Consider the following 21,305-nt stretch of genomic DNA (forward strand, 5'->3'; position numbering starts at 1 on the left):
GGCGATCGCTGCATGCTAAGAAGCGTTTTTCAAGCTCCGGGCAGCGATCAACGGCCCCACGTTGAATACGAATATTGTCGTTTTCCGGAAATACCTTTCCGCTGTATGGTTTGTGTTGGTCTTCACTATTCTGCATCAGTCGAATTGTGTCGGTTCCGTAGACAACCTACGGTGTGCATGTGATTGCCGTTGTGCTTCTCGCTCGAAGCTGGCAGGGGATCAGTCGCATCTGTAGCAGGGGGAATCCTGATGCTACGTTGCGCTGCTTTTTTCATATTCATGCGCCTTAAAGCGTCTCTTTTCGAGGCCCATTTGTCTGCGCAGCTGCGCTTGCTCTTCAGGGTGGCATATGCCGACCCTTTTAACTTCTGTTTCCCGGAATGTATCAGAGACTCGCGTGCGCGCTGTAGGAACGCTACGTCGAACCGGTTCCCAAGACTCAAGTCCCGGTTTGCCGTTGTATGGGTCAACACAAGGTCACGTTTTGTGTACGTGTGTATTAAGTCTCTTTCTGTGCCACGACTCGCGTCTGTTGGCTCTTCTGAGTGTGAGAAAGCACGCGAAAACCGTCGATTTCGTGGTCCATTTGATCCCTTGAATTCGAGAAGCGGCGTGCATGCGAGTGTATCCGGGGTAAATAGCGGCGTGTCTAGAGCGTTTGTGTATTCCCAGTTGCGCGGGTAGGGTCTGAATCGGCGTGTCGTCTTGTTGGCTCCGTTCGTCATTGCGTGATACCGGATGTCTGAGAGCCTGGGGTTTGTCCAACATGCAAGGAGCCAGTGCGGCCGAGGAGGCAGGAGACCCGTTATTCGCCATATCCGCCGAAAGTGTGGAGCGAATAGACGATCTTGTGAGTGGCAATCAGACTCTGTCCGCCGCCGATGCTGGAGGCTCTATGCGTTTCGCTTCTTGCTTCAGCGGTCGACAGACTGTGGGCTGTTACTCGTGGATTGCCCGCGACGATGAGCACACGGTCGCGGCTCCAGGTCTGCCACCTGTCTTCTGCGAGAGCGCGAGCGTCTCGAAAGGCGGCTCGCTGAGGGGAAAGGTGATCCGGAAAGGCAGCAAACTGGAGTTTTATGACGAGAACGCGTTCCACGACCCAGATCACCCTATGGAGCAGCTTCTCTGCTCGCTGGACGCCTGCCAGACACGATGGCTAAGTAGGTGTGAGGGCGTGGCGCTGCCATGCCCTTGCACGCATGTCTTGGGACCGCGAAGGCAGCGTGCCAATCGGCTCGCGGCTCCAACGCAGCCCGAGGGTCAGGAACCCAACTCCGGCTTCCGAGGGCCGCAGGCGGTGACCTCTGCGGCAGAAGTCCGTGTCCAAGCCACGAATACACGAGGTCTTTGTCTCTCGCAGTTCGATTTCATCACTGACAGGACGAACTTGAGGGTTTTTCTGCGTTTCCTTTTTCCGGGGCTCACACGCTATTCTCGCGAGGCTAGCATAGACCTCGATGTTTACGGGAGCGTGTGCGTCTTAACACGAGTCTGCGCGGAGACGCGAGGGCCGGATGTGGGGTATGGACACAGTTTTGAACACTGCTGCTGCGACAGACAGACCATTTCGTTTGGTGAAGAAAACGCTGTCGAAGACGACACGTATGAAATCCTGGATCTCTCCTCGTTTCACCTGATTCAGTCTTTCACTTTGTGCGACGCCGTCCGGCTGCTCGTTCGAACCGAGGTAGATGCGTGTATGCACCCTGCAGCACTCAGCAGTCCCAGGGACTCTGGCAAATGTCCGGAAAACAGGTTCTTTGGCCGTTGCGGCGCGGCAGTGCCCAACCCTGAATATACGCCTCTGGCGCAGCAAGGTCCTACGCAGTATTTGTGTCGGCAAGAGCCCATCGGCTTGACTCCGTTCGAGAGGGCGTTGCTGAACCGAGACGAGAGGCTTCTTATGGAGCTTAAAAGCGTGTCTGACCGGTATGTCAGTGCGATTCCTTGGATAGACATTTATTTCCAAATGCGAATTGGAGATGTTCACTCACTCGTCGTCGCGTCCCACTCATGGGGGAAAATCGGAAAAGTTGAGAAGCTGACGCTCTCCTCTGCAGCTGAGAGGGCTTTCGGGCAGACGCCGTGCCTGAAGGAGGGAGTCGCCATGCCGGGAACTGAAGAGATCACGTCTCAGGATGTGAAGAATCCCGATGACCCCACCATGAGTAAAGGCAAACAGGTGGAACCAGACTGTGCCGGTGAGGTGGTGTACTGGTCTCGGCTAGCGTCGCTGTTGTTACGCTTGAAAATGCTTGCCCTTCAGCATAGGGATCAACGCGGAGTGGCTTTGCTCAAAGTTGAGCTAACCGCGGATTCTTCCACGTTCTGTGTGTACCGCAGAAAGGGCTCCAGGCCCCGCCTCTCTGCTGACATTGTTTCTCGTATCATGGCGTGTTCGGAGAACGGGAAGGCATAGTCAGTGGCGTGTGAAACAACTGCTTATTGTTTTCGCGTTAATCCTTCCAATCCTGCAGACGGCGCAGAAAAGTGTTTTGGCTTTCACGCACACTCAGAGAAAAAGTGACGACTACGCCGGCTGTATGTTGGCTGAATACTTTGGTTAACACCCCACTCCGCCGGCATCGGTCTCTGGGTTCTCTGCGGGATGTAGACTGAAAATGCTTCTACATAGCCGCCTGTTCTGATGGTGTCTAAACTTTTAGAATACTATCTGCCCGTCACGTAGGCTACTTGCAGGCACCACGCTTTCTCCATTCGCTGACTGACATTCATGTGGCGCTTCTTTTAGTTGTTTCCTTGGTTCTCTGCAACTCTCTCGATATGGAAGTTCAAGGGTCCTTCACACTAGTCGTCCCACCACCAGAAGCCGTCGGCACTTTACTGATGTTGCTGAAGAAAATTGGTTTCGAAGGAGCACAAAATACGTCCAGATGGGGCCTTTTCAAGAAAAAGGAAAGGCATGTTTGCTGTTGACGCACACCACGCCGGGGCCCGTCCGGCACGCCGTTGCATCCTAACTGCGTTTGAATCGAGTTACGGTGTTATTCATGCAGTGACGCCTATGCTGTCAAGCTCGAGACATAGCGTTCCCTGAGTTGCGGCCAGGACATCTCTGAGTTGTGGCCATGTGCATTGTTGTTACGCATCTATCGGTGAAAAGGGGCGGGGGCTACCGTATACATACGCCGGAGAGGCGGTCGCTTACGGACGGTCGGAAGCTCGTGTGCGGCGCAGTGTCGTTCAATCGAGAACGCGAGGAGGCAAAGCACTGCATCGTGAGTCGGCACCCCTCCCGCAACGCCCAGAAAATGGCAGAAAAACGTGGTCGCTAGTCGCTGTGACGTTGACACCACGGTAGCGTCAGGTCTTTCCGGAAGGACGGCAGCTCACGCATCCGGAAAAGGATGCCTTTGCGCAGATAATGAAGCGTTCTGAGAGCTGGCTCGGCAGAGGGGTGTGGTAGCAACAAGATAGCGGGGACTAGTTCTTGTGTATTCCTTAGGATCACATACATGTAACGGGGAAGACAAGCAGGCTACCGTCCACGGGATCACTGAGCACCGGACCACTGCGGTACTGCGAAAAAAGTTGGCGGCGAACGTGACCTGTACTCACGCTCCGCTACCTTTACCGCTAGGATGCATCGCCTTCAGGCGTCCGTGAGCTTTGTGAACGACTCAGCTCATTTCGATACGCGAACAGGGAGGACGACGAAAAGTCAGGTCGCCCCACCACGCAGAGCAGAGAGATGACCTCGTTGCTTGCCCGGTCTTGACCTCAGTCGCGCACACGCGCCGCCTGCGACGACGGGCGGTATGTGGCCTGTGCGTGGGGTCTGGAAAGAGAGGCGCGAACGACTGGAAGCCATCTTTTCGCAGCGCACGAGGGACGGAAACTCGAGTACACCGCCTTTTCGACTGTACGCCGGATGGGGTCGAGTTCCCACCCTTGAATTCCCCACCATTTTCCCCGTCGCAGCGCAGCGGCGACAGTACTCGACGGGTATTCGGGCGGCTCTTAGTCACCACGTGGCGGGAGTACCAAGAGGAGGCTTTCGAACGCGCGGTGGCCCTTTTTCGTACGTGCTCCCCATCGTGTTCACCACGCTTTCTTCTCGAAAAAAATTGGGAAGAGACATCGCGCTTTCTCTTTTTTTACAGAGAGTCGGGGTGATTCTTTCTGGTGGGGCTGAGCGGCAGCGTGCGCGTAGTGGGGGCGCCTTGTGCAAACTGGGAGTCCTTTGGTCCCTTCATAAAATTATCAGTCGCGTATCACCTCCGCTTTTCGTGAGGGCACGCGGCACACAGCGCGGCCTGCCGCTGCTTGTTTTCCCCCGCAGACAAATCGTCTTTCTCCCGTCTTGGGAAGTTTTTTTTGGTGGGGCGCTGGCGACTCGTGTGCGCGCGCGCCTCGTGAGTTCTGAAAGCAACAGAAAATGGAAGAGGAATTGACTCCGCAAATCCTCGCCGCCCGCGCAAAACTGCGGGAGCGGTTTGGGCAGGCGTCCCAGCAGCTTGGCGGGAAGGGGACTGCTCGCAGAAAGACGAAGAAAGTCCACAAGTCTGTCGTTGTCGATGATAAGAAGCTCCAACTTACTTTAAAGCGGTTGGGCGTCTCCACCATCTACGGAATCGAGGAGGTTCTTATGATCCAGGACAACGGCAAGGCACTTCAGTTCCTTACGCCTAAAGTGCAGGCTTCGCCCGCTGCCAACACCTACGTCGTGTCTGGCCACTGTGAAGAGAGACCGAACATGTTCCCTGGGGGACTCCCTGGCATGTTTTCGCAGCGCGGCGCGGGAGGCGCAGGGGGGATGAACTTCGACACCTCTCTTATCACGCCTGAGATGCTCCGCCAGTTGCAGCAGCATATGTCTGCCTTGAAGACAGGTGCGGGTGAAGGCGCGGCAAACGGCGGGGCGGATGACGCCGCTGAGACTGGCGGTGCGAAGAACAAGGGGGAGGGCGACGACGATGTCCCTGAGCTTGTTCAAAACTTCGAGGATGTCTCAAAGCAGTAAAACGTCGCGCATCCTATGTGTGGCTGCCTTTGCCTTCATGTCCGCCAGTCTTCTTCCCCGTCAGAGGCAAATCGAGACGTAATGTTTCGACTGTGGTGTCAGGGACCGGCATTCGTCAACCAACCCTTGTTGCGACTTCTAGACTTTTCTCTGAATCTGCTTGCTGGAAAGGGACGACCCTGAGGTCTGCACCAGAATCTGGGGAGGCAGGGGCACAAAGGGGAAGGTGGAGCCGGCACACATGGTGCCCGCGAGCTCGAGGGAGATGACGGAAGTACAGTAAGCGGGACCAAGTGAACGCAGGAGGCAGACAAACGAGGGAGGGGTTCAGGTCGCTATAATTCAGTAGCAAGACCTCAAGCAGCTTAAGGACGACGGCCTCCCACATAATCAACGCGCCAGTGGTAGTCTGTGCGCTGCCAACACATTCTGCTCGCATTTTTTGCCGGCCCAGTCACGTGTATTAAGTGGTGCTCTGCAGGATTCCGCATCTTAGCAGCAAGACAAAACTGCCACTCGGGTGCGAGTATGATCGGTAGCATCGTGGGAATGGTTGTATCTGAGAGAGGACTATATCAGCTTTCTCTGGGGATTATATACTGCTAGTTGGACTCAGGTGTCAAGGCAGTTGCATGGCCAACAACTTGGAAGCTGGTTCACATTAAACGTCAACACACCACAACGGACCAGCCTGTATCGGCGCTGTACATCGGAGGCACAGATCCTATGCCGCAGTAGTAGGCCACGAGTTGTGCACTTGCGGTACAGTGTAACGCAGCGAGAATGCGATTATCACTTTGCTAGGTGCTAATTTCTGCATTAGCCAGCAAATCGTCAGTCAAAATCGGTGGTTAACCGTTTTTCCCATGGTAAGCAGTGCGGAACATTTTTGCAGACCCGCAACCTGGGCACGACACCTACTGTTGCATGAAATGCAGTCCGAGTGTGATCGTTCCTAGCCAGAAATCGCCCCAGCGCGTAGGGACCAGTGCAGGGCGCAGTCCGCTGTTGCGGTATCGGAAGTCCTTACGATAGAAATCCGTGGTGCAATAGACTACATGTCTACCACGCCTGCGTCCTAACCCGCTGCACTGTCGGTGTGTACACAAGCCAGAGCACTGGTCGCCCTTCCAGAAAGATTCGCTCATTGCATGCTAACCCGGGGGAAGCAACATGCCGTGCATTAGGAAGAAAGATCTCTTCATTTGCTGATCCACGTGCTTGACGCGAGAATACCTGTAGCCCTAAAAAGCTTGTGTGTACAGTAAGTGCCGTTCAGTGTGAGAAGAAAGTACCACATTTCGATACCAGTTTTTGTCCCTGGTCCTTCCTGGGGCAGGCCAGGGTACAAGCTGGTCGAGTAAAGCCCTTGCTGCCATTTACAGCTCTGCGTTTGCATACATGACGGAAGAAAGAGTGTCCGTACTTCTATCGCCGATTTCCCGCGAAGAGGAGGGTCCCACGCGTGCTTCGTCTGAATAGGTTTTCCTCGGCACTGGCTGCCACGTGTGGCAGGACAAACCGATCGCCAGGAAATGTCTTTGTTGAAAGCCGCCTGCGTTGCTAGCAAAGTTGGCTAAGAATGCCTTCTTCACATCATACTCCAAGGCGTCTCGGTGGATAATGTAGCCCTCGAAGACGAAAAACCGTTCCAGAACTCAAACACGGTCAGAGAATCACCGGATGCATCCTTGGTCACAACGCCGGGGGCTCCGCTTACTCCTGTTGGCTAATTTGGAGCGGTTCACGTGTTTCCACGCAATTTATATTGCCGTAGTTGCCTGTCCGAAACATACCTCAATGGGTGTGCTCTTCGCTGTCATGAACTGGGGAGTATGATTCCGGCAAACAACCTCCTGTACCTGAAATGGCGAATTGCAGAAGAGTTAGCGCAACTAGTTCTCCTTTCATGTTTCGTGGGAATGACGGTTTCTGTGGTTGCCTAACTAACGCGTTTAGCCCTGTGTTGCGATCGACTTACTACCACGATATGGGGAACACCGGTTTCCTAAGCTGCAGGGAATTAACAGCCGGGAGGGGTGGCTGCCTCACTACCTGCGAGTGATTTCACGGTTGAGGCCCTGTAGGGGCCGACAATTGCGTTGCTGTTTTGTGGTTATACTCTGTGCGTATTCTGCCTTGTACCGTCAGCGGTGTGTGCACTGAAACGAAAAACACTGTCAGGGGTATGCGCGAAGAAAACCGGGCGACACGGAGATACGTCGACATCAGCTTATGGGCTACAGAGCCTTTCTTTGATGGCGTGCCGTTTTCTTGGTACATCAGTTGCCACATCCCAGAGGCCCGGGTGAGCACAGGCACTTAAGACGTCCGCCGGATTAACGTGGTTTATCTGTCTCAAGCTACCGGCTAACAGGAAGCAGGAACCCAATGATATGCACGAAAAGGAGGACAACATAGCTCGATCGCTTTTGGGGGGCTCAGTTGCAGTGCTCACATCTTGCTGCACGGGGACAACGCCATTCCTTCCATCCCTCTGGAGCAGGTGTCTGAGCCTGTAGGCTGCCTTGAAAAAACACTCGGTGCGTGACGGTTGACCATAAAGCCGGTTGCAGAGAGGCACGGGGGGCTCTGTGAAGTCGTACTGGTTTCCGTGCCAAGACACCCACGTCACCTGGCGCTTCACTCTCACACGGTGCACATCAGTCAAATATATACACTAGCTGTCCTGGTATCTCGGGGATGTTTGATATGGAGGTGATCATTTGGAGACTTGATTGTAGGCCACGCTGCAGAACGCAGTGCAGGAGACGTCGACAGCCAGAGGCTCTAGCCTACTCCCCCACACTCCGTAGCCCTCAGAGTGGCCGAGTCCTGCTGCGACAAACAGCGTGCTCCGTCATAGGATATGGTGGCAGGAAACTCATTTTCGCAGTTAAATCCAGAGGAAACCTGTTTGGCGCCATTGATGGCCACCCGTCAACAAAAACCTGAAGGATTTACCAAAGAGGCACGACGCCGAGCCCGAGTGCCCCAGTAGGAGACAGCTGCTCCGACTTTGCTTCTGGGGGCAAAGCAGCGGTCTGCTTTCTGGACAGATGCCGCTTTCGCATGACGAGACGGGGTCGTACGGCCTTTTCATTTCCTCATGAAGAGGTAGCTCAATTTTCCATTGTGAACGAGCAATCTGTCTCTGCGGTGTCTTCGTGAAGAAATGAAAGCACCAACTGAGACACATTCTTTGCTCGTGATAATATACAGCAATCACGTAGATGACGCAGTTCGCAACGATACGGTCGGCCCGGTCGCACAAGCTTTTCCAGCCGTAGAGAGGGACGGAAGTGACGTAACTCCAAGAAAGATGCGGAACAAACCGCCCCTTCGTCTTTTTTCAACCCTTCTACATTCTATGGCCTCCTAGGAAGTTGTGACCTCCCCTTTGTTGCATCATTCCAGCGCATCATCACCATTCGCCAGGCCCGTCGATTGGGTGGGTGCACATGGACTTCCCGTTACCTTCGAACATACGCGGGTCAATCAGGCATATGCATCGAGTTCTCGCACTTCTTGAGAGAGCGACTGCAACTTGTCGTTTCGTCATTTACTCCACTCTTCCGTTTCCGCGCGCCGCCGCGCCGATACTCTCTCCCCCTCTGCATGAAGCATCGCCCCGGATGTCGGGAGCCGGATCTGTGGTGACACAACGTGTTGCATCCCAAGGAATTCAAAGCAGAACTCAATCCTTTGCTTTTCTGTTCACTGCACTGCCCGTTTCCGGTCTGCTTCAGGGCGACTTGATTTTCCCGTTTCCTCTCCCCCCGCGTCGCGTCCCCCCAGTCTTCCGCCCGTTGGCTGGCCGCCCGTGCCACACTGTGCCTACGCCTCGATTTCTGCATGCGGCAGGGGAACAGCCCTCTCCTCTCTCGTCTGTAGAAGCGATCAGGTTCCCTCGTGCTGGCACAGATGCAGCACAGGCGTTTCGCACGACTGCTCAGGTTGATTCTCTTGGTGCGACACAAATGCTGAACTCCTACACCGATTCCCCCAGCTCTCAAACGCTCACTCGAGCAAGCCTGACGCGGCAGGCCGACCTCAGTCGCTCTTCACAGTTCCTCTGCAGAGGCATGAGCCATTGTTTTCAAGGCTGCTCTGACCCCTTTCCCTCTGTGAGCCGAGGGATTCGTGGGCGGCGTTGGTGAGAGCCGGGGGCGCCTGCTTCGGCATTCTTGCACAGCGAGTGTAGACGCCACTAGGCGCTTTACCACTGGTAATTCTGTGGACACTGTGAATAAGACTCCTCCCCCCCCCCCCCCCCCCCCCCCCCCCCCCCCGCAGTTTGCGTCGCGGTTTTGTTCACCACCGTGTGGCGCCAAAGGGCCACGGAGACACGGGTTGGGACCTGCGGCGCGCTCACTCGCGCGCTCGACCTCTCCGGTCGAAAAGCGTCCAGCCCTGTGTTTCCGCATTTTCGCTTGTAGGACGAATTTTACACCTCCGTCCTCCGCAATGCAGCCCGCGTTGCACGTACGTCGCAGCTGGGACGACGTGTCTGGATTTGCGTGCGATGATTCGTCACCGACATCTGACCAGCGTGATGAAGCTGCAGCAGAGGGGGCGACTGGCGACTCGTTCGCCTGCGGCACCAGGCTTCCTCATCACAGCGGCTACCGCACCTTCTCAGAGGTGTTTTCGCAGGCTCCGTGGCTCCAGGATCCCCACTACACAGACCACGTGGAGGCGCTCGGCTCCGTCCAGCAGCGGGCGCGTTCGTACCCGCTTTTAGACGAGTCTGTGCGGCCGACAGACGCCCTGCCTGCCTTCGTCCTCGGCTCAACTCCGCGTGCGCTGTACCACGGCGCGAGTGGGAAGCAACTCGAAACAGTGGGAACGGCGACTTCCTTCTCCGCCGCTGAGTATTCCGGTCGGTTTCGTGCAGGGCGGGGGGGGAGTGAAGACCTCGAAGCTGTCGTCGCCCCTGACGCGGCTGGCGGATGTGGCGGAGATCCTCTCCTGCGTGCGGAGAGTGGGCGCTGCCGCGCGGAGAAGAAGCAGGGAGCTTCGGGCTTCGCCTTCTTGCCTTCTTCGTTGCCCAGCAGACAGTTGGTTCGTCTTGGGACGAACGCTTCCGTCACCCCGGCTGTGGAGTTTCGTTCCGCAGGGGCACGGCCGGATGCGCCTTTCGGCTCGTGCGTGTTCACAGAGAAGAACGATCTCCTCAGCATGTTTGAACTTGGTCAAGGCGTTTGCCATATTTCGTCTTGCTCTCGCGAACACTCCCAGTCCCCGTCGTTTGTCTACGATTTCGAAAACGCGTCGACTCCCTTCCTCACGGTGCCGGGCAAATCCGGGCTCGAATGGAGCGAGAAGGTGGAAGGACACCAAGCACCACGCGAGGGAAAAGCTGTCGACTTCTCTGATGGCGACTTGCACGAAGAGCCGGCAGCTGGGCAGCGGGGAGGTCAGGAGCCCGCGCGCGAGTTTCCCGAGCTCTGTCTGTGTGCCAAAGCTGCACTGCCTCCCACGTGTCCCCGGCCTTCGCCGTGCGACGCCATTGCTGCCGCGAGTCATTCAGCACTCGACAAGAATCCGCCTTTCCATCCACCAAACGCTGTGTCTAGGCAGGCGCTCGGGCACACAGGTTTCGATTTGACGGCAGGCAACACGCTTGTCTCTTTGCCCCGCGCTTCCGCGTCCATTCCGTCCATCGACAACACAACATGTTGTACAGAGTTATATGCGTCTTCGCGAAGCAGCCCTGCATCAAGCAAGCGAACTGTGAAGCCGCTGGGGCTGCCGGGGGAGCCCGTGGTGCTAGAGATCCGCGCGAAAACGTACAATGACGTGCCCGGTATTTCGGCGTCAGCAGCCCTTCAACACGACCAAAGTCCCTACAGTGCCCCGTCGGGTGTTCACGACACTGCGAGCGAGGCAATTGAGGAGGGGGCGCCTGGGACGCCATCAGGACTATCCTGCGGTGCCAGCTATCGACGTGCAGGGTCGGAAGGCTGTTGTCGCCCTTGGCTCTCGTCTGCGAAGTGGTTACGCGGACGCTTCCCCCGCGACTGCCACTGGGCACGCTGCTCCCTACCCTTTTTGATTCATCCCTGGCGCCAGGTCTCAAGAGAAGGGAGACTGGGTGTGTGTGGAAAGCTCGAGAGTCTTCCGCCGCTTTCCGCTGTTGATACGCAAGAGCTCGATGACGGCGTGACGCTTTTCCCCTCAGTTCCAACTATTGCGTCATGCTCCACCCGCACGCTTGGCTCCGGCGAAGCCGATGGAGCCTCAGCAGATTACGACTCGATCGAGGCAGAGTTAGGGCGCGACGTGCCGAACAGATCGGCTTCCGGCTCCTTCGTATTCCCCGCAGCTGCCGCGGCAGAGGATTGCTGTCAGCCGTGCGCTGACTCGGCCGGGAGACTGGGCACTTTCAGCACTCCCACATTTCTCCCACTTGCCGCTGTACACGGGAACGCGGAGCCCGGGGTTTCTTTCTCTGAGGGGCGCTCCGCTCTCGCGGTACGCATCGGGGGGGCAGGCCCAGACAGCGGTGGGCCTGTCGCCTCCAACACTGGCGGCGCGTTTGCACCTGCGAGGGGGAAGGGCAGCAGATCTCCGCTGACGGCGGCTGCATCGCCTGGACTGCAAACTCATGAGTCAACGAGCCGGCTGCCCCGTTTCGCGGAAGCCGCAGAGGAGCATTCCTTCCCATACAGAGCACCAGACAGCCCTGAGCATCGCATCGCAGGTCCGCGGGCCTTGCCCGCATCCAGCGCTGGCGAGGAGGCGGCGAGCGCTAGGCGGGACAGCGCAGATGTGGTGACGGGACGCGTTGTCAAGAGGGACGTTGGCAGAGAGGAAAGAAGGTCGAATTTTCTTGTGAAGAGGAATGCCGGCAGCCCACACCGACTGGCCAGGGACGTGAAGGTCAATCGGCTGCCGCTTTCGGACCACACTGAATCCGTCCCGGAACGAACGTCATCCACGTGCCTCTTCACCTGTCCGGCAACCTCGGCTGCAAGCACCCCCCGTTCGCTGTCACGCATGCCGGGGAAGGAGGGTCAGAGAGCTGTGCCAAAGCTTGCACTTCCCACTGCTCGCCCGGCGACCCGCAGAGAGCGTGAGGCCAGGAAGCTGCCACCCTCGCAACCAGAAAGGGACGCGTCTGCGAAGCGATTCCCAGGCGGCCCGATTCGTCGTTACATCTCTCATTTTTTGGAAATGTGGGGCGGAGACGACTGGGGGTCTTCGTATTCGGACACCCAGCTCGAAGAGCTGGGGCATCAAAGAGACGCGGCTCGCAGCAACTTTGACGCCGTTTCCCAGGCGCACTCCAGGGGCCAGTGGGAGGACACAGGGAGCGGCAAGACGGACTCTGCGCAGGGCGGAGACAGCGGCTTCCCCGGCCGGAGGGTCCGGGCGTCGTCTGTCGACGACTATTTCCTGCAGAGGAAACTGGCTTCGCGGGAAGCGAAGATAGGGGAGATCGAACTTGAAGCGCCACACCCCAGCCTCGAACACAGCAGAGGCAGCGTCGCGGCTCTGCACCATCTTGGCCAGGAGGGCGAGGTGGACGAGTTGGACGAGGAAGGCGAACTGGAGGAAGCGAAGCGCGACCGCGAAGACCAGCACAGGACCGCCCTTCTCAGGGAGCAAGGCGGAGCTCGAAGAAGGATCACGCTGGTGACGGAGCGACATCGCCTAGCGTCTGGCAGCGAGATGCTCGGCGGAGATAACGCGAGCGGCGGAGGCGATGCTCTCCCGGCGGCCGGTCACGCTCACTCCCGGACCAGGAAGGGCATATCGAGGAGAGAACGGGCGCATGGGAGAGACATCAAAACAAAAGCCCCCCCGCCTCGATCCCAAAAATGGAGAGTCTACGACGAAGACAGCAGAGCCGCGTGGCGAAAAGGCGTGACTTCGCCTCTCCTTTTTGAAGACAAGGCCGAAGAGGAGGCGTATCGCCTGTACCTCAACCGCCTCTTTCCGTTCCGCCTGATTGTTGTCGGACTCGTCCTCATTCTTGTCGAGATCTTGCAAGTTTCCTGGAGAGTCGTCGAACGAAGTAAGAACTCAACAGGCAGCACGTACGCTCCATCAAGAAGGATTGGTAGCATCATGCTTCGCGTTCTTTAGTCTATCTGACCCACTATGCAAGTCTCGATAGGGGAGACGTAGGATCTAGGTAGGGGAGCTGGATTTTGGAGAATCGGCGCGCAGGGGGTCAGCGACGAGGTCTCTTGTAAACAGATAGACCGCCGACTACGTGGCTGCTGACCCAGGTCATGTATGGTATCTTCCAGTCCCTTGCTTCCTTTGCTTGACGTTCGTATCTGATTGCATGCGAGGTGATCACGGTTCTCTTGGGTGCGTATCGGGGAAGGGCTTTTATTGACCGTTGATCAAAGTCTCCACGTCTCGGGCCCGGACGCGATGCCTCACGACTCTGAATGATCCTGTGGTGTGCGTCAGGCTTTGTCGTAGATCATCATGGCCAGTACGACTTCTACGGGCTTGTCAAATTCGACAGCCTCTTTACGATTACCTCCATCTCCCTCGGTGTCCACGTCGTCGTCTACGGCCTGCTCGCTGCGGGGGGCCGCATCCCGGGTGTAAAAAATCGTCTCGAAAGCTGGTCTTTCGCGATGATTGTCCTGGTGCGCGAGCAGACAGCGAGTATTGGTCAGGGTTGCCCGCTCGCCAATCGCTACCGTTACGTTGGACTCTCTTCATCCCGCTGTGCTCATGACCGCACAGAGCTGACTCCATTATGCGTCCATGTGCTCGAAATTTCTTTGTCAGTGGAACACTGTACTGCTGCGCATGTAGTCACTTCTGTTGGGACACCCGGCCGAAGCCGGAACGCGAAGCTGGCGGTTCGCAAGCTCCTCCGATCAAGCGTACCACGTGTGCGCAGAATGCTCATATAGTGAATCAAGCCACGCCTCCCCCCCCCCCCTCCCTCCCTCCTCCTCCCCCCCTCCCCGCCCGCCGCCTTCTTCGCTGTGGGGGTCTTTGGAAGGCAAACCTATCCCGCATAGTGCGTTGCCATGTACTGCTTGAGAGGCAGCATTTATGCACACACACCGCGGCCTGTGCTTTGTCGGGTTTTCAGGCGCTATCGGTCCGCGTTTGCGGGATGATCTGTGTCGCGTTCATCGGCTTGGGGCCTGTATACGCCATTGGCTACTCCTCCCCAGGTACGTCGTGTCTGCTGGCGCATCTTGCTTCGAGCTCCAGCTTGTGTGCGTCTCTCCAGCCTTTGCTTTCCTTCGAGGATACTGTCAACATGAGGCCGCAAGGTTCTACCCGAATACCAGTTTTCAGCATTATTGAGTTGGTTAATGTATCCCATCCAAACTAGGTTTGCCAGCATTTATGGGACCAACCTGTCGATGACAGAGCGACAGCCCGTCCCCCGTAGCTGCACTGGTCGCGCCGGATATTTCTCATGTGTTCTCTCTCGATGTGGCGGCCTCTAGCTCGTTCCTGGTTCTCGCTTGCGGCCCAGCGGAGACCCGATAGCTATGCAATCTGAAGCAGCCCACCCCCATCCTTAGCGCTATTAACTGGCGGTACCTAGCTTCCAGAGAGACTTTGCCGGGGGCGGAAGATATAGGATATCGAGTCGTCAACGCTTGCGGCGCACTCTGTCTAACTTCTGTGTGTGCTTCATGTGGCTTCTTGTCGTTTTCAGATTCGTCGAACCGAGGGGTTCCCCTTGTGTCCGAGGCGCAAGCACTCTCGGCTGAGCTCGTGCTTGTATCGCTGTGCTGCCTCTTTCACATCATTGTGGTTGACATGATGCTTCCCGTCAGGTAGGACCTCGACGCACGATGTCCATCCCTCTACGTCCCCCTCTGTATCGTGGACCATACATGCATTCAAGCCTGGTTTGTTCAGTTTGATCGCTCAGGCGAATTTGGGTATCTTGAGGCCGTCTCACGCTCTTCCTCTGCTTACGACGTTGCATTATGGATAGGGAGACATCCATTAGACGCTGAAATTGATTTCAGGAAACCCGACGCCGCCCACTGGAGCGTGACGGAGCTTGTTCCACACTTCCTGACGTGTGTTGATTTTGTGAAGAAAGACGAAGTGGCTTTCGTGGGAGGCGTCGTTGTGGGTTTCCTGGTCTCCAGAAATGTCAGTGGCATGCTTCACATACCTGATTTCCTTCCAATCGCTGTTATCACCTGTGAGAGAAACCTGCGTCCGCGCGACCATGTGGAGCTGCATCTTTCTCCCTTTCCCGCGTTTTCCTTTTCACGCTTGCCTGCTCGGAAAAAACTGGCCGTTGCATGCGTGGCTGTTGTCCCCCCTGTTCTGTCTTCGCTCCTCAGAACGCTGCTGGCTTTGCCCATGCATACGATTCACATCATCGGCAGCATCGGCTGCTGCATTCTCGCCATCTGCCTCCACCCCCGAGTGATCACCTACAACGGGTTAGTCTCAAAAGTGGTGAAAATGATGAGAGCTCTTGCTGCTGGACTAGAGCGGACACGGGATGCGAGCTTCCTCGGGCGCGGGCCGAGACTGTGATAGACCCTTGCCCTGGAGGCTCTGGGGTCAGATGCCTGAAATGCCTTCTCTCGTTTAGGCGAGTCCACACGCCTCGTAGAGGCCGCACCGAAAAATGACGAAGCGTTTGGTGTAGCCAGTCAATGGCGGCGATGCATGCGCGCAGCACAGATCCATGCAATTCGGAAAGCAGAAACTTCCGAGAGTGTATGAATGCGGCCGAGCCCCCCCGGCGTTCTGCGTGTTGTTCGTCCACCGTTCGCCAGACACGCACTGTCTGAGCTAGCGCCACGTGTCAGGTACAGGCAGGTTCTACGCGGGCGGACATAGGAGGACTCCTTTTACTTTTTTCGCTGGAACTGTGGCGTCATCTGCAGGCCGATCTGCGCGGTGAGCACCTGCGTGTTTATCGTATGCGGCTACCTCGGACGCGCTCAGATGGAAGTCGCCCACCGTCAGCTCTACGCGAGATGGAAGGTACGCCTCGGCGCGCGGGAAGCGCAGGCAAGCGGAGCGACGAAGCTTTTCACACTTTTCCTAAACCGCGAGTAATCCGCCGAAAGTGCCTTGTAACTGTCGTATACTCTCACTGATGCCGAGCGAATTTACACTCCGCCATTTTGATGCCTCTAGCTGGCCCATGGGACCCGCTTTGGCAGGTTGCCATGAGCAGGTGGTCGGATAGGCCTCAACGACCGCCCTCCCGCCCCCCCCCTTCCCCCCCTGCCCCCCCCCCCTGCTCGGCTGCTCTTGCAATCCATACTCTTATACAGTTAACCGCCAGATTTGTGCATGCGGAAGTGTGCGAGTGTGGGAGCTAGGCGCGAACATGCAGATGCGAATTTTGAGGTTATTCGCGTTTGTGCTCCCTGGCCTTTGGGTGCGTTCCACAGCGGAGCGTCGAACGCCTGCGGGCTGCCGAAGAAAAGCTGTACTCCCACGACACGTCAAAGACTGGCATTGAGCAGCTGGCGATGCTCGTCCGCCACTCGCAGGTCCTCTTGCGCCATGCCTGCTTCAGCGGCACCAGCCGGCTGCAGAAACAGGTCGCGCTGGAGCAAGTGGCAGACATCCAGGCACAGTAAGTTGGAGCGAGGCATACTAGCGGGTTGCTCCGGTTGGGTTAGTTGACGCTGTCGCTTCAAGTGGGGTATCGTGGACGCAGAGCGAAGGCCTTGCAGAGCGCAAGCAAGCGCAGGCATCGCAGCACCTTCCAGTCTAGGGCCTCGGTCTCACCGAGCACATGCCGGTTCACAGGGACGGAGTGGATTCCACACAGCGGAGGGCAAACTCGTCGTTTGTGCCCATTGTTCCACCGCTGATCGCTTGCTTGATGGCTGCTGTCACGGTCTCGGCTTGATGCATGACTTGCGTGTGTTCAGAGTTCTGGACATTGTGACGAACGTGAACAACGTGTATCACGCGCAAATGAATAACGAGGAGATGTCGGAACTTCTTCGATTCGTGCCTGAGGGCCAAGAGGAGACGCAGAGACCCGTGCTGGGCGACTGGCAAGGACGCAGCGCTTCTTTCGGGGGCTGCGGCCGGCTCGCGCCAGACCCAGGGGCACCCGCTGCGGGCGCGGGGCCTCTGACTGCGCCGCCTCCCAAGCAGAAAGCGACCGCGTTTGCAGAGCGCCAGTGCCCTGGAGCCGGCGGGTGTGCGCCCTGGGCGGCGCTGCCGGAAGCGTTGTCGGCGTTCGCGGCCGCCGCGGGGAACGCCCGCCTCCCGCCCAGGTTGCTGGATTCTTCGTGCGGCGTGAAGGCGGAGGGAGGCGCGCGGATGGGAAAGGCGTTCGACAGGATCACGAGAAGACCGCCAGAGCTTCAAGCGGCACATGACGGAGAGGTGACAAGCAGCACCGAATCCGCACAAGAGAAACTGAGGCATTCGCGCTCGGAAGAAGACTGCACCACCGAGTCTGATGCCTCTGTGGCGCCGCTGCAAGAGTTCGTCCCCGACCTACCTGCACACATGCGCGCAGCCGTAGGAACCGACTGGCAACTTGACTTCTTCGAGGTACGGGGCGAGCGCTGCCTTTCCTTGTATCCGGAGCTGCTTGTGGCGCTCCCTCGCGCTGGTCGCTGCGGGAGCACGAGAAGCTGCTGCGGGACGTGGTGGCGGGTTCGCACGAGTTCTAAACTATTGTTCGTGCCAACTGCCTAGCATGGAGAGAAAGGCCCCTGACGCAGGAGCGGGGGGGGAAGGGGGGATTTCTGGGGCAGCAATCCGCGCGCGAGGAGCCGCGCTCATCGATGCGAACACGCAGGTCACCTACAAGTGGCAGATCGCCTCGAGCTGCCGAGTTCCTTCCCGTCGTCTGCTGCGGGCCGTTTCGCGGCGCACAGTTTTTCATTAGCATTGCCAACGCGGTTCGCGGATCCCTGGCCCTTTGCGGCTGATTCTGTTTCGATGGGGTCTGCCTCTGTTTTTCCGCAGCTGAACGAGTTGGTGAACAACAACGCCCTGGTGGTGACCGGCCAGGTGCAGCTTCTCCCTCTCCTCCGGTCAGAGGGACTTCGCTGCAGTCCGCACGTCCTCCGGTGTTACCTCCGGTGTCTGCAGCAGCAGTATCACCCGAACAATCCGTACCACAACCAGCTGCACGCCGCGATGGTGTCGCACTTCTGTCTGCTCATTGTCAACGAAGTCTTGCCGTCCAAGCAAGCGTAAGTCTGCTGTGTTGCGAGGCGATTCGCGTCCAGTTCGCCCAGGACACACTGTGAGGTATTTTAGGCATTGTCGATTGCGCGTCACCAGCTAGCTATTCGAGTCTAATCACTCTCGCCCCTTCGTCTCCACGTGGGTCCAGCTGAGACAGCCGGCTCCCACTCGCCAAGTCGCGCCACTCGTCTTGACGACCTCAACGCTGTGACTCTTTTGCCGCTGCGATGGACATGCCTCCCGACTACCTGCTGGCCTTTTCTGCGTCGTGTCTTGGAATGTTGCTGTGCCCCATCCTGAAACCGTGTTTTCCCGCCTTCGCGGGGGTCCTCATGTGAGAAGTCGCGGTTTCGCGCTGCGTCGTGCTCGCGCATCGTCCGTGGCAGCCCGAGCCGGTCGTCACCTGTCTTCTCTGGGGCGCGAAGCGAGTTGCCCTCGCTGTCAGCTTCGCGAGGGATGTTCAGAAGTGTGCGGCTCGCCGTACTTGTGCGCGCAGACTCAACTACGCCGATGAGGTCTGTCTGGTGCTCGCGGCTGTGGCGCACGACGTCGGCCATCCAGGGTTGAACAACCAGTATCTGATAAGCTCGCAGTCGCTGCTGGCGACGACGTACAACGACATCGCAGTGCTCGAGAATTACCACGCTGCGTGCTGCTTCCGGACGGCGGGCATCGACGAACAGCACAACATCTTTAGAGGCCTCGCCAAGGACGTCTACCGCTACATGCGGCAAAACATCATCGCCCTTATCCTCTCTACCGACATGAGCAAACACATTTCCTACGTCAGCAGACTGAAGGTACGAACCTGAGAAAAGGCCCAGATCTGCGCGTAAAGAAGGACGCTTCTCCCGCTTTGCCGTTGCAGTTGCGACGCTCCGCCGGGCTAGCTGGGATCTGCTGGCGATGCGCATACAGATGCAATCTACTCTGAGAGTTTGTGGCGAAAACCACACGGGGCATGGAAGAACGAGGGGGAGGCTTTGACCTCGTTTTCCTTCACAGACGTGAAACGCGCGCGTGGCGAATGAGGCCATCGACATGTAGACGGTCCTGTGAATCGCGCCTCCGCGGTCGGGAGCCGCGGGCGGTTTAGGGACTCTACGCGAAAAGCTGGCTCTCTTAAGAGAAGGCCGACCAGGCACTCATGTACACGAAGTCACGCAAGGCTTCCCTTCATCGTCTCAGTCTTTTTACTGTGCCCCGAAGCGCCTGACTCAGACTTTAGTCCGGGCTTTCGCAGCTTGCCGGCTCCCGTGGGCTTCCATCGCATGGCGACGTTGTCTCTGTGTGCGTTTTCTCAGGTCCGTTCGGAATCTGGTAACTTTGATTTGAACACCGGTGGCGACCGATGGCTGTTGTTCCAGACATGCCTGAAGGCCGCAGACCTGTCACACAGCGCAACAGGATGGAAACAGCACAAGCAGTGGTCGGAAGGCCTGCGCGAGGAGTTCTTCATGCAGGTAGGCTGCAGACCTTCAGATGAAAACTAGAAGATAGCAAGCGAATCTGTGCATTTACATGTTCTTGTACGCGCCCGTGGGACTGCATGCACATTTATATATATATATATATATATATATATATATATATGTCTGTTTTTTCGTTTTTGCTCGCAAGGCACTACCCATCGTAGATCCGAACGCCGATTGCGTTTTATGCCTGTATGCGGTTTATTTTCAGTCGTGTAGTCTGCGTATTCGTGGTTCTTACGGTTTCACTATCCACTGCGAAGGCTTCAAGCATGGAAGAGAATGGGGCCTTTCATTTGGTGCTTCCGCTTCCTCGCGTTTTCTGTGTATCTGATTAATCAGCTCATCGCCGTCTGCGAAGGTGCTGGGCGGCGCTTGTCGTGTCGTTCCGTTTGCTGCCTCCCGACAGCGTTTTCATGTTTAGACAGGTTGCGCCGTCAGCCAGGCCGCCGGTCGATACGAGTCTCTCATCTGGGCTTTTTGAGTGTCTGGCTCTTTTGCGTGTGTGACAGGGTGACGAGGAGCGCCGACAGGGGATGAGTGTGATGGAAATTTTTGACCGACGCCAGCAAGGCAGATTCCCGCAGTCGCAGTACCGCTTCATCGAGTTGGTAGTGGAGCCCCTGTTCCATGGCATACGCAGCGTCGAGGATCTGCTGAAGGGCCGCGGAGGCATGCGCAACACGATTTGCAAAGCTCTGGAAGACAACAAGCGGCGCTGGAAGGAGGCGAGTGAGGCGGCGGAAAGGGCCGCCGGCGCCGGTGCAAGCAAATGCCACACCCCGCGGAAGGAAGACGCCGTGGCGGAGTTGGGGAGGTGTGCGGAGGCACGAAACGCGGTAGGATGGGGGGTGGGAGCCGTTGGTGTCGCCATTCGGGCGATCGCTGACCGTGGACGCGATAGCGTCCCATGCAAGCATGACAATGACCAAGACAGAAGGGCGGGCGCCGACGCGGCTGCAGGCGAAGAACCTGAGCCACGCGGGAGCCGAAGGGAAGTGTGACGCGCTTGAGAGAAGATGATGCACAGCAGCGAGTGCAGCCCAGTGGGCGAGAGAGAGAACTACGCGCAGAGGTCGGGAATGGCAAATGTGTGTCTGCAACAGAGGAGTCTTGGGATCGCTTTACGGGAGAGATGGGCTGTGAGCCCTGGAGTATGCGTGCCTTTTTTCCGACACGGGTTTGATGCTCCGACAAAGAAAGGAGAAAACAAAGCCGGGTATTCCTTCAGGAGAGCGAAAAACCTCTTCAGGGAAGTCTGCAGGAGTGCGAGCGACTTCCGTTTTCCCTCAAAGCAGGGTCTCTCGGGGAGCGATAATAATACACATCATGTTGATTTTGTTCCAGTAGTTATCGGTACATTGTACGCATACGGTTTTGTTGGTTGCCTCGTGGGAAGGAAGGAGCTTATCCCGTGGGAGTTACGATGCGGAGTTCGTGTTCCTGACGTAGCTTGGAAGACGTCCTAGGGTCGACGGTGAATATGTGATTCGCGGCCTATGTGCGACTCAGGTTTGCTCTTTTGCCGGTGTACTTTACTACTTCCGACACCCTGGCGTCTGTACCGCGTGCTGCTCCAGAACCTGCCTGGAGGCGACAACAGAATGCCGTGTCGTGCTCGTGGTGTGCCAATTTGCCTTTTGTTCCCTTAGCCGAGTGAGAGAAGCGACGCGGGTTAAGAGAAGAGACACTTGTATCGATCA

General features: G+C 57.2%; 3 protein-coding genes across 3 annotated transcripts; all 3 read left to right on the plus strand.

Moving 5' to 3' along the window:
• Positions 1–766: 766 nt before the first annotated feature.
• BESB_077340 (uncharacterized protein) lies at positions 767–2,422 on the plus strand (the record flags this gene model as incomplete). The annotated part of the gene is made up of 1 exon (XM_029366095.1): positions 767–2,422. The coding sequence occupies one exon, from the start codon at positions 767–769 to the stop codon at positions 2,420–2,422; it is 1,656 nt and encodes a 551-aa protein (XP_029217526.1).
• A 1,980-nt stretch (positions 2,423–4,402) lies between these two features.
• Positions 4,403–4,987, plus strand: BESB_077350 (NAC domain-containing protein; the record flags this gene model as incomplete). The annotated part of the gene is made up of 1 exon (XM_029366096.1): positions 4,403–4,987. One exon carries the CDS (start codon positions 4,403–4,405, stop codon positions 4,985–4,987), a length of 585 nt encoding a protein of 194 aa, XP_029217527.1.
• Positions 4,988–9,454: 4,467 nt separating this feature from the next.
• On the plus strand, positions 9,455–20,606 carry BESB_077360 (uncharacterized protein; the record flags this gene model as incomplete). Its single annotated transcript, XM_029366097.1, has 12 exons — positions 9,455–13,010; positions 13,418–13,602; positions 14,061–14,145; positions 14,643–14,763; positions 15,289–15,390; positions 15,844–15,943; positions 16,360–16,547; positions 16,849–17,485; positions 17,906–18,135; positions 18,627–18,930; positions 19,435–19,593; positions 20,115–20,606. 12 exons carry the CDS (start codon positions 9,455–9,457, stop codon positions 20,604–20,606), a joined length of 6,159 nt encoding a protein of 2,052 aa, XP_029217528.1.
• Between the last annotated feature and the right edge of the window lie 699 nt (positions 20,607–21,305).

This window comes from Besnoitia besnoiti, chromosome VII (genome assembly GCF_002563875.1).
Source record: "Besnoitia besnoiti strain Bb-Ger1 chromosome VII, whole genome shotgun sequence".
Lineage (NCBI taxonomy): Eukaryota > Apicomplexa > Conoidasida > Eucoccidiorida > Sarcocystidae > Besnoitia > Besnoitia besnoiti.